Here is a 13,274-nt window from a genome sequence, read left to right on the forward strand (position 1 = left end):
CGAAATTCTACATCCATTATGTTATTTATGCAATAGCTGGACAAAAAAGGCTGATTTAAAAAACTGTACTTCTCTAGGAAATAACCTCATACACAATAATCCTTTTTCTTTTCTTAACACAACTGCAGGGGTCTTAATTTATGAACTTGTTTCGATATATTGATATAATCCATCATCTATTCCAAGCCTCTTAAAAACTGAAATCTCTTAAATTTCTAGATTTTTTTTAAAAGGTCATAAATTGAAATACTGTCCTAAACATCAGATGGACATTCCCCTCTGATTTCAGCCCTTAGTATTATTGGCAAAGTGTACAACCAATTCACAAAGCAATTTTTGTGATATGTAAAATGTGTTTTAAAACATTTTAAAAATAACATTTGAATGATATAATTGTTTAAGCATGGCCCCCTTACGCTAAATCTCACCCACACATTTTGGTGTCAAATAGCCCCAACTTGCTAACAACAGTAAGCTTTTATGAGGCACCTTGCCTAAGCACTAACACAAAGCATCTGTTCTGTTCCATAATTGCACACCTATGGCGATATGAAGCACGAAGCCAACTTTTAACCGTGAAGGGCAGAGCCATTTTACTGAATGGTCATTTAAACAGTTTAAAGGACCCCTCCCCCGTTCATGCTCTGTCTCTCTCTGTCCCAAAAATAAATAAACGTTGAAAAAAAAAATTAAAAAAAAAAATAAATAAACAGTTTAAAGGACTTTAAATAAAGGAGGGAGAGGGAGGTGGGAGGGGGAAGACAGAGAGAGGAGGGAAGGGAGAAAGGAAAGAAGAGAAAAAAGCTCTCCTATGGGAGTCATCTGTGTATTGCTTCACGGGGATTAGAACTGTGATCAGCACTATAATAAACCCCAAATCAAATGAACACAACAGAAATACACCAAATGTATCACAACTCATGCTTGTAACTGTTTTGCTTTTCACAGTACTCACATAACAGAAACTGACAAATCCATGATTTCCTCTAAAATAAACCTGAAAAACAGCATCCCAGAAGACTCTTGTACTCTTCCTCTCTTTAGCTGTTTTTATTGTGATGGTCCCACCCAGCTTGACCCACTAGGGCCTCCTTCTGCAGCCAGCCCCTCTTCAACATGGCATAGGTAAGGCCCAGACTGCAGCTGACTGTGCACACATCATTCAGACACACATTCTGCCAAAAACTGCCTCCTGGGAGGTGAACATGGTGAGCACAGCACTGATGCATCTGACACATTCATAATATACCGGCAATAAATTTAATTATAAAAAATTCAGATAAAACTATAACAAAAGTGTCAGACCTGTTTACACTTATAAAACAGTCATCATCATAATCATCATAAATTTGAATGGAAGATTCTTTGATATTTGAAATCAATCTATGTGAAAGCACAGATTGAATTTAGTGCATTTCACAAAGACTGCAGAGCTCTTAATACTGAAAGGTGTCTTGTAAAAAGAGGAACTTGTAAAATACTGACACACTGCTTCAAAGAGAAAATATTTGAAAATCAACCTAGAAAGTTCCAAATGGGTAGCCATGCTCTCGTTTTAACAATTAGAAACACTCTACTGATCTTGGCTCAGGAAAGCAGCTCCTGAATTTTCTGTATGTCCTTCCTCCGTATCCACATCCCTCCTAGTAAAAAGAGATTCCTCATTCTGTATGCCTCTTTAAGAACTCAACACAGCAAAACCTTCTTTAAGTGAATCAATTTAGCACATCTTAACGCTTAGATTGTTTTGCCATGTTCAGATCTTTTCTCAGCTCTTAGTTTTGGCCTTCTTTCCCCAGGGTCAAAGCTCAGGGTCATTTCACTCCGGAGAATCAAGAAAAAAATATTTGTTCTCTGAAGAAAGATCACAAGTCTGTTGTGTAGGAAACTGTTACAAATATATATAACTAAATTTTAAAAATGGACCAGTCAACTCAAAATGTCACAAGAGGTTAAGTGTCTTCAATTGCAATATACAAAAAATTATAGAAAATAATTCTTTCTAAAATGTATATGTCTATAAAAATCTTATCAAACTTTAAAATATAATCTTAGGAAATGTTCTCTATCATAGTTATCAAATAGATAGTTGTCCATTATTAAAAAATAAAAAAGTCACCAATACTGTGAGATCCAAGGCTGTAGGGAGATGGCCCCTAGGCTCACCTCTGAAGGTCTCTTCTTAACCCTGAGTTGTAGGTAACATTAGGGCTGATGTCTAGTCCCAGTGCTGCCTCTAAAGAGCTTTGTAGTTTTGGACAAGTTATTGAACCTCTCCAAATCTCAATTCTGCCATCATTAGCATTTTCCAAACTGCTCCAAGGAATATCAATCTCACGGAAAAGGGTTCTGTGGTCAAATTAAGTCAGAAATGGCAGCACACAGTTTCTATCCAGGAGATTGACAACGTGCATCGTCAGTATTAAAGGCTCTGAGAAGTCCTGTGGTACATTTGTTTAACTTTGTTACTATCTTAGTTGACCTCACAATCCCTTTACTGACTAGCACTTATTAGCACCCTGTGGATTATACTTTGGAAAACACTGGTCCAGCATATCTCAGGTCTCTTCCAACACTTATATGCAGTCTTCAGACACAGGTTCTGAGGTTAAGATTTAATGCCTGGTGTTGACAAGGCAGATGTTCATGTTAACTTGCTCTTTGAAGATCAACATGATTCTCTTGTTCCTAATGAAAGTCTTCATTCAAGGAAAGTGGCAATGACTCTCACAAAATCTTGATGACTACAATAAGTAGCAGAACTCACCAAGAATGAGAAGTTATCTTCAATAATGTTTAGTTTTCCTTTCCAGTATGACTCTTCTCCATAGCAAATGCTTTTGCCACTGTTCCCTAGAACCGTTCTGCCCAATGTTAATAGGATCCTTGCCCTTAGCCCATTTCTTGTCCAGAATGAAGTCAATGGTCATCAGGCAGTCCTCAGGTTAAAAAGCTGTTCTTCCAAGAAGGCGCCCCCAAAACCATATTGCTCTTCATGCAGACTAATTTCTTCAGGCGACAAGTGGCTTCCTCCAAGAACAAAGTCTGCAAATCTAATAAGTAGTTTTTTTATTTTAAATAAAGTTAATGTTATCACAGAAAGGTTTATGTGGAAGATAACATGTTCTCTTGCTATTTATCCTCTTTTTAATTAAATTTGACTTTACCTCAATAGAGAATGGCATTTATACATTGGGTGTAAAAATGGGAATGGCTTAGGTGATCCCTCTGGAGATATTCAGAGAAAGAGCAGAGAAGGAGGCTGACTTACGAGCACTGACTGCTGCCTATCCTAATGAGTCCTGTTTTCTAATTCCTTTTCTCTTATTAGAGTCATTATTCATTCATTATTTTAGTACATCAATACTTTCCCCCTTCAATGTTTAATTTGAGGGCACTGTTATTTAGATAAAACTATGAAGGAAGGGAAGCAGTAAGGAAAAAGATTTTGGGACAAAGATGTCTTTCCTGGTAAGCTTTGACAATTACTTTCGACACCGGTCACTTCTCATGTGGAAGTTATGTTTACGACCTTCCGTATCAAACATCAGATCACTATTTGTCCTGACATTAGCAGCTCTGTGCAAGTCAGAGCACTGAAGAAAGAGCAGGGCCACTGACAGTTTCCGCATCATGGGTTCTCCTGGGCAGCAGTCTGTTCCTAATGTGAAGTACCTGTAGCAAACCGTCACAGTGTTTTCACAATCATCCCAACCCCAGTGTGGTCCCGGCAGCTGAGCAGGGCTTACTTGTTAGGAGCCTGGAGTCTGGAGACTACCAGCCACGTGGGGAAGTCGGGCCTGCGGCAGGCTCCACGCAGCTCCTCCAGGGCGCTGCTTGTCTCAGCATCAGCCTGTTCCCGGTATTCATCTTCAGTCAGATACTTAAACACTGGCTTCTTGGATGTCCACCATTTCTTCATTTTCCTAAAACATGTGGCATTTGGTTGCTAGATTCCTGGTCATATTTGACTGCTCAATCCAACCCTTAAGATTTATAAAACTACATTTCTTAGAAAGTAACAGTAATACTTAACTTCCTTGACACCACACTATACTTTTTTATGGTTCTTACTGTGACTATGGAATACAGAACATGCAGTTCGGGCTAATAGTACATTTCTTCTCTTCCTGGACCATCCTAAATAATGTTCTTAGGAATTTGAGACTCAATTTCTGATAGACATGTTCATTGTATTCTCAGTAATTTTTAATCGCACAATCAGATCATTAAAAGTCTGGTTTCCTTATGCTTGGCCTGCTCATTATCTTGGGCACTAACAGAAGCAAATCTTTTGAGATACCGTTTTACAGAGACCTGGTAGAATTCATGGCCACTTACTTGCTAGACCTAAAGGAAAAAAAAAAAAAAAGGAAGATTTGTGGGATATCACCTCCACCTAGTGGTGGTGATTCTGACTAATCCTAGAGACAGGGAGTAAATACCATACAAAGGTCGTTTGTGTACAATAATTTATAATTTCTCCTTTGCTTACATGCTAAGGGGCTCATTATTGGAATTTTCTTTTTGAATCAGGAAAGTCCTAAAGGGGAGAATCTCATAAAGATGGTAATGATGATAAGGTTTTAACACATATGTTACATTTATCAATGAGTTTTTAAAAATGTTCTTGGGTGGTTTAAAATTTAACCAGAGATTCCCAAATCTGGATGAGTACAAGAATTACCAGGAGGTGGCTAAACATATATTTTTTTGAGTGTTGGGACCTGAAAAGTCTTTTAAAGATTGTGTGGTGGATGATGAGTCAGATTGAGGAACCACCAATATTGTTTCCTTTTCCTTGTCTGAACACCTAGCCTGGTCTCCCTAGAGGAAAACCTCTGGTCTCTGAGCAGAAGACTGGGACACAGTCCTGGCTTTGAGTTTTACCCACTGTATCAACTGAGGCAACTATTAACAGCTCTGACCCTCACTTTGCTCATATGAACAAAGTGAAAGCAATAACATCTACCTCACAGGACACCTGGGTGGCTCAGTGGGTTAAGTGTCCAACTTTGGCTCCGGTCATGATCTCGTGGTTTGTGAGTTCGAGCCCCGTGTTGGGCTCTGTGCTGACAGCTTAGCCCAGAGCCTGCTTCAGATTCTGTGTCTCCCTTGCTCTTTGCCCCTTGTGCACTTTTGCCATCTCTGTCATAAATAAATAAACTTAAAAAAAATTTTTTTTTAAATATAACATCTAAACCTCATTAGGTCACTATACAGGTTAGATGAGATATTTTGTGTAAAGCGAGTGGCCTATAGTAAGTGTTCAATAAGGATAATCAAGAGAGTAGCTACCATATATTAGGATATATTCAAACAGCTCTTTGTAAAACTAAAATACTGTACAAATCAAGGTATTATTTCTCTGGTTTGTTATTTATGTTCCTGTTTTGTTGTTGTTTTGTCTTGTACTTGTTCACATAATTATTCATTAGCAAAATGAAAAGCTAAAGAAGTTACAAAACATTTTATTAGGTTTGTGTTAACAGAACGCACAGCAAATGCATAAAAGGACCATCACACAGGTAACAGAACACACCTTACACTTGGTGAGGCAGCTGGAGGTTTAAAACAAAAGGGCCCAAATGCTAACCCGCGTTCCTCAAGCCACAAGCCTGGCAAAGGACCCAGGCCTGGGGAATGTGGATGGCTAGCCTCCTCCTAGCAGAGGGACCTCTGGTAGTCCCAGTCACCTTTGGCCTCTGAGGCAGTGCAGAGAGCAGCTAGCAGCAGCCCCTCTGTCCCAGCCTCGCTACCTTGCAGTCTTGCCAACATTCTCTGCACGAGGGCCCTGTCCTGTCACTGGCTATATGTGTAGTAGCAGATCCATAGACTACAATTACCAGAGTCTCCTTCCTCTCAGCCAGGTTTACCTCATAAATATTTATTAACACCCTCACTCCCTCACTGTCTCTCTGCCCGACTCTGGGCCCTCATCACCTCTTGCCTGGACCGCTATGATGTCACTGTCCCAGGGCCTCCCGCTTACATCCACCCTCTGTGCCAGAAGGCAGATGGGCCACATTCTGCCACCCAATGAGGTTCATGGTCTCTGCTTTGATTGTGTTAACTGTATTTTTATTTTTAGGTTAGTTGCCAACATTTAAAAATAATAAGAATTCACATTCAAATCCATATTTCCAGCTTTTCTAAAAAAAACCCAAAAGATCTGGCAAGGCAGGGCCCATATTCCTATGTGGTAATAATCAGCTCAAGCTGAGTAGTAATTGCCCCCTTACTGATGAGGCTGCATTGTAGAATTTCTCACAGTCCTCATGATGGCCCCACTGACTCACCCCTGCTCAGCATCACCCAGTCAGGACAAGCCCCAAGCATTTGGATTTGTAACTCTGGTCTAGGCAGCAGGCAGAGAATGCTGACTGCATTGCAGAATGGCTTCTTGCCTCCACTATGCACAGGATCAGACTAGATTCCTTAACACAGCCTGTGATGCCTCCACAACTTGGCCGACGGCCACCTCCCTTGCCTGCCTCATGATGCTACCAAACTGGGCTTTCTCCCTGTCAGGGAGGTCCTTCCCACATTTATTCACCCGGCTGTTTTAATTCATTAAGATTCAGCCCAGTAATATCTCTTTCAGGAACTCTCCTGAACTCTCTCTATGTGCCATAGTCCCTGAACAGGCATATTTTTAACACTCCAAAGATACAGAAACGCATGCTGATGGCTCAGCAAGTACACCTCAAGGGTAGGGACTATCTCCTTCATCTGTGCACCTGACACAAAAACAGGTGTTCAGGCTCAGTGACTAAGGAGAGACATAATACAGTTGTGACAAAAGAAGCTACCTCATCTCTCTTTCTGTATTTTTCAAGGGCTTAAGCCTTAAGTTTATTTAAAAAAAAATTTTTTTTAACGTTTATTTATTTTTGAGACAGAGATAGACAGAACATGAATGGGGGAGGGTCACAGAGAGAGGGAGACACAGAATCTGAAACAGGCTCCAGGCTCTGAGCTGTCAGCACAGAGCCCGACGCGGGGCTCGAACTCATGGACCTCGAGATCATGACCTGAGCCGAAGTTGGACGCTTAACCGACTAAGCCACCCAAGCGCCCCTTAAGCCTTAACTTTAAACCTAAAAAAACCCAAAAAGTCCTAAGCATAAACAATACATTCATTTAGCTCTATTTCATAAGCACAACAAATACCTTTAAAGCAATCTTGGGTCCTAATGAAAGGAAATGTAGAATAAAAGTAGAAATTGTAGGCAACCCAGAACCCAAGTAATTTTGCCCCTGATCTTAGTAAGTTCTAGATGAGCTGTAATTACCTAGTATTTGGGGGGAGACCTCTGAAAGATTAATGAAGACTAGAAATGGAGATGGGATTAGATGCTTAAATTCTCGATCCTCTTTCTCTCCCAAATCCCCAGATGAAATGTAGTTAATTGTGAGACTAAATAGGACACATCCAAGAAACTTCCCCAAACAATAAAGAAAACCAGAACTCAAAATGTCACATTTACAAGGAGAAAAAAGATACGCACCACCTCATATAAGTGAACGCCTTCAGTGGGTAGCGTAGACTCCTGGAGGCCAGGATGAGGATCAGAGCTGCATAGGAGCCCTGGGGCACGGTGACTCCACAATAGATCAGAACCAGGGCGAGGAGCCGCAGTGTCCATGTCAAAAGAGTCACGCTCCTTTCATCAACCAGGGGCCCATGCTTATAACAAACAGCAAAGCTGAGAAATCCAGCTACCAAAACATAGCCTGTAAAAGCAGAAGAACTTGAAAATCTGAACCTGAAAAGTTATGTGAAAGATACTGGTAGAGCCTTGACTTAAGCAGAAAACCTTCATTTGTGTTTTCTTTTTCCAAAGAAGTAAGGCTGAAAAACACGTAGAGGGCTAGTTATTCCTTCAATGTGAGATACTGTGCTGACTTTTTGTGATAATTAAGGTTGTCTAATAATAAATTATTATGATAGGTATATTTTTTAGATCAGAGTCCTAGATGGGCAAATGTTACCATAGTTCCTTTGGTCAGGAATAAGCCTCAGCATATGTCACAGTTGGCTACAAACCCTATTTTTTCATTTTTGCTTTCTAGTCAAAAAAAGAAAATATAGTGGAGGAATCAGTCTATATCCCCCTAATACAGTGCTCAGTTTCTACATTAATAATGGCAGGATGATGAGATATTCTGCATCCTCCCTCTGATCTGATGTGAAATACACATCTCCTCTGATGTATACTATGAAAAATGGTTCACTTGTGTCTAAGAAAGCCTCAAGATCTAATTTCCAGTTTAGGAAATACAGGGGAGAGAGGAGCAAGTTAAATTATACAACAAAGGAGTAATCAGAAAAATCCAGACAGTTGGGACACTCTACAGGACAACTAGTCTCTTCACCAGAGCACTATGATGAAAAAAGCAATTGTTATGGATTAAAAAAGACCTACAAGACATAATAAATGCAAAATATGGTACTGGACTATATCCCACCTTATACAGACCAACCATCAAGGACGCTGGGGAAATCTGAACATGGCCTGAGTAATTTATGTAATTATTGATTTTTTTAAGATTTAATAGTTATTTAACTATAGAAGAAAATGCTCTTTTTTTTTAGAGATGTTTATTGAAATATTTAGAAGAACATACCATGATATCTGTAATTTACTTTAAAAATACTTAAGCATAAAAAGAAAAATGAGCTAAAGACATAAAAATCTTCAGTTAAAAAAAAAATTGATTGCTTCTGTTTTGGGTGGGTGAACTTATATGAGAAGTTTGGCACTAAGGGCTTAGGAGAAAGTTGACCCTCCCATTCTCCATTATTCCCCAATTAAAACAAATAAATAATTTTTAAAACTTGTTCATTTGTTTTTGCTTTCAGGAAATAAGAACAAGTGGTTTCTTAATAGCTTCTCTGTTTCTGAAAATTCAAGTTTTCATTAGCAATTTATATTTAGGATTTTTCACCTTTCATGCTGAATACATTAAGAAAGAGTCATGATTCAAAGCATAAAAGCAGTCAAAAGGGACAAATACTTTTTTGCTCTTTTCATCATTAGTACAGAAAACTAAGAAAGATGTCATTGGGAAATAGACTAAAATGAGATCTAAAAGGGTTGCCTGGGTGGTTCAGTCAGTCGGGTGTCCGACTCTTGATTTTGGCTCGGATTGTGATCTCACCATTTGTGAGTTCAAGCCCCCCCCATCAGGCTCTATGCTGACAGGGAGAAGCCTGCTTGGGATTCCCTCTGTCTCTCTCCTCTCCTCTCTCCCTCCCTTCCTCCCTCCCTTCCTCTCTCTCTCTCTCTCTCTCTCTGTCCCTCCCCCACTTATGCCTTCTCCAAATAAATAAATAAACAAACTTAAAGAGAGATCTAATGAACTGAAATCATCAACTGTGGGAATAAAATAAAATGTTTTTAACAGCACTTCTCCTTAGTTCAAAAGGAAAATTTAGATGCTAGAGAGAAACATACTTCCAAAGGAAGTCCTCTTAGTTATACTTTCAGCTTTGTCAATAATACATATATATATATATATATTTTTTTTTTAATTACCTACCTAATATATATATTCTGTTTTCATGCCATAGCCACTTCAGATCTTCCATCAAATGGCATACAACATAAACTGAAGCAAACCAACAACCAACCATTAGAGCCCAAAAGGTGCTATACTGTGTGTGAAAGAGAATAAATGACACAGGTTTTGGTTCATTCACTCTCACAAAAATAGGAGGAAACAAATAAACCCTTTATATTATTAGAAACTTCTACATCACACTGCACTGAGGTCAATTCAAGGTGCTCTCTGGTGTCTTGTTAAAGTTATGGCCCATGAACCAGCAGCATTGGCATTACCCGGGAGCTTGCTGGAATGCAGACTCTTGGGCCCCATGGCAGACTCCCAAATCACAACCTGCATTTCAGCAGGATAATACTCAGGTAACTTGCATGTATACTAAAGGTGGAGGTGGAGAGGCACTGTTTTAAAGAATCAATTTATCTCAAAATAATGCCAGTGCTGCAAGCTTTAATCAGAGTATCTGCAACATTATCAACATTAACTAATATTTATCCTCAACTAAGTGCAGGGCATTCTTTCATTAAAGGTGTTTCGGGGAACTGATAATAATGAAGAAATCCCCAGTTGTAGCAATGCTGTTACTCAAGGCCTTGATGGTTCAGCATCACGACATTCCTCAGCTCTGTCAAGATAAGAGAAATTTCTACTCAGCATAGAATCAGCCCCCACCATTCCTAAGAAAGATCTACTACCTGAAAGTAAAAGGGTCTTGGGGCAACTGGGTTGCTCAGTTGGTTAAGCATCCAACTTTGGCTCAGGTCATGATCTCACAGCTCCTGAGTTCGAGCCCCGCATCGGGCTCTGTGCTGACAGCTCAGAGCCTGAAGCCTGCTTCAGATTATGTGTCTCCCTCTCTCTCTGTTCCTCCCCTCCCCGCACTCACACTCTGTGTCTCTCTCTGTCTCTCAAAAATAAGTAAACATTAAAAAATTTTTTTTTAAATAATGGGGTCTCAAAAAAGTATCACCAAAAGTTATATTTACTTAAGGGTATACATAATAACAAATAAAAATGGAATCTCTAGAAAAAGATACATTTTAAAGCCAGTTTTGTAATACAGTGTAGAAATATAGTTTGAATTTGGAACTGTCATAATCAATGTGATTAACTTTGATCCATTTTTCATGTCTATGAGATCATGGTTTCTCTCTTTTATTCATTTATACACAGTATGCCTACCTTAGGAATAAACCTTTTCACCAGAAGCAGGACAAAGACTAATGTCATTAAAACACCTAGCACGGTCCCAGAAGAGTAAAAGAAAATAGGACTTCTGTCAAAACAAGAAAATAAAAGCAATTTAAATGCCAAGCAGCACTTTCAGTATTAAAACTGTTTAACCTGACGATAGCAACTATAAAGAATACTAAGAAGAAAAACTCAGATGTTAGTTTTAATTAGATCCTATACTCTTAAAAAATGAAATTTCTATACTTGAAATTTATAGTCAATAGCTTGCCACTAACTCAAAACAAAATGTCTGAGTTATCTATGTTTAGAATCTGATCCAAGAATAATTACTGAGTGCCTACCATGTGGCAGGCACTTGTCTGAGAGCTCTGCGTGCATTTACAACAGCCCTGTGAAATAGTTATCCATGTCAAAATTTTACAGAGGAGGAAGCTAAGACACCAAGAAGTTAAAGACCTTCCATAAGTCAGTATCTCCCAACTGGAGGATTCAGGCTTATAGCCCATCTCCTCTGAGTCCAAGCTTTACTCTTCAGGCTATGTAACTAACATTGGTTTTATAAAGGCCATGGATTACATTAAACATACTTAATTGCACTACAAGAAAAATGAACAGTATTAAGAATAGCAAGCTAAGAAGTAAAATATTATTGGAAAAGGACTCCTTTTTCATGAAAGAAGTTGTAATAAACAAAATATCAGGATGCTATGTTTATCTAAGAGTCAAATATTTGTTAAACTCAACCTTCTGTATCAGAGCCACAAATGTTGGAGGCAGCTTGAATCTAATAGAGAGAGCAAGCATCTGGCATCAGAAAACCGGAATATAAATCTCGGCCCTAGCAAGAACTAGTCAGTGATGATGAATGTTGGTTTTCTCATTGATAAAATGAGAACAATAATGCAAAGTTCACATAATTAAGAGGATCAAATAAAAAACGTACATTAATACGTAACACAAAATGATGCATGTAAAAGCATGCTGTAATATACACGTACATATCATGTGTACTGTTTCTGGTTTTAAAAGGCCTTTCAAGCACTATCTTCAGAACTACTGTTTGTAAAACCTAAAGCAAGAACTGCAAACTAGTGTGGAAATACTTAGCATAGGGTCAAAATTGTCCTATACTCTTTTTAATTTACAAAATTAACAAAATAAAAAGGGATACTTACCTACTCAAGGTCTTTGCATAAAAGAAGAGGAAAATACCTGCTACAAACACAAGGAAGAGTTTGAAATCCACAACTGGAATAAAAAAGACACACACACACAACAAAGACTTTGTGTCAAGGTAGTTGGTAAAAGAAAAGTCACTTTATTGAAATGTCACTCCAGAAAAACTAAATCCATAAAATCAAGTATAATGAAAACAGACTTACTGTTTCGATTCACACTAATTGTATAGATAAATATCTTCCTGACAGGCTTCACAGAGAAGCACATGGTCTCTCCATATGGATTGATGATTATGGTAACTTCATTAGACTCCTTTGGTGTCCAAAAATTATGAATCACACATTTGATAAAAGATAGAATGGTTTCTGGATACTGACAATTATGTCTTCCTGTGATATATGCAATATTGAGCAGGCCTGAACTGGTAATTTTCACCTATAAAATAAGAACAAAGAAATCCATAAACACAGAAGTTAAAACTTCTCATAAGCTCCTTCAAATCATAAGCAGAGGAGTAAAGAGAGCCCAAGATAACTGGATAAAGAACACTCAGATATACACGATTCCAGGGATCCCAGGGATGGACCTACAGATCTGTGTTTAGTTCAAACGCACTGAGCACAGAGACTTTTGAAAGTGGTTATTTCTTCCCCTGAGTTGTAGGTGACTTAACTCCCTCCTGTAGCAAGTTGTTGTGGTCAAGGGACATGTGAAAAAGGATGACAAAAGTAATAGGTGGCAAACTATTTGGTTATAAACATGAGAACAGGAATTATGTCTCTACCATTTTCTACTGTGTTGTGAGAAAAAGCACTTCCTTCTGGATCAGCTGAGCATATGTAATTCAGGCTTCTCTCCCCATGCCTCCTGAAGAAGGACCAGAATCCAACCACAGGTCCTATTCTAGTCTCACAACAAAGTACTGGCTACAGTACCAAGCAAACAGTGACAATCCAGTGTTCATTAAAGAACAATTCTGCTGCTGCCTTTCTCCCTCTCTATTCCTCTTCTCTGTCCAAGAGTAAGGCAAGCCTGAAAAGGATAGTGAGATCACCAACTCTGAAGACAGGGCATCAGGTGATATAACCCATTACCGACACTCATTTCTCCTGGACTTCAGTTCCTGGCTCACTGATGCTCTCTCTCTAATACTATTTCCTGTCATATTTCTCAGGGTTCAATGTGTTTATTATGTACGCCAAACTCCTTCCAATGCTCTGATTCTCAGCATCTTGAACTCCTACCCTCTTATGCTTGTTCTCTGCCCCACCTCAGCTAACTACTCCCACGGCCACACCCATGAACAAGATAATTTGTTCATACCAAACTACAGC

General features: G+C 38.9%; 1 protein-coding gene across 3 annotated transcripts in view; it reads right to left on the bottom strand.

Moving 5' to 3' along the window:
- NEMP2 (nuclear envelope integral membrane protein 2) overlaps positions 1–13,274 on the bottom strand; it is a 74,369-nt gene that overhangs the window by 46,523 nt on the left and 14,572 nt on the right. For 2 of the 3 annotated variants that reach the window (XR_004344028.1, XR_004344027.1), the window contains exons 3-8: positions 12,144–12,375; positions 11,937–12,009; positions 10,750–10,843; positions 9,547–9,661; positions 7,512–7,737; positions 3,750–3,926 (exon numbers count right to left, since the gene is read on the bottom strand). Coding sequence is in view for 1 of the 3 variants with exons in the window: in XM_030326015.1 (XP_030181875.1) it covers positions 2,930–3,053; positions 3,750–3,926; positions 7,512–7,737; positions 9,547–9,661; positions 10,750–10,843; positions 11,937–12,009; positions 12,144–12,375 (1,041 nt within the window). In the remaining 2 variants the exon portion in view is untranslated. Of the gene's footprint in view, positions 1–1,241; positions 3,054–3,749; positions 3,927–7,511; positions 7,738–9,546; positions 9,662–10,749; positions 10,844–11,936; positions 12,010–12,143; positions 12,376–13,274 lie in introns of those variants that run through there. The other variant, XM_030326015.1, reaches the window with a different exon arrangement.

This window comes from Lynx canadensis, chromosome C1 (assembly GCF_007474595.2).
Source record: "Lynx canadensis isolate LIC74 chromosome C1, mLynCan4.pri.v2, whole genome shotgun sequence".
Classification (NCBI taxonomy): domain Eukaryota; kingdom Metazoa; phylum Chordata; class Mammalia; order Carnivora; family Felidae; genus Lynx; species Lynx canadensis.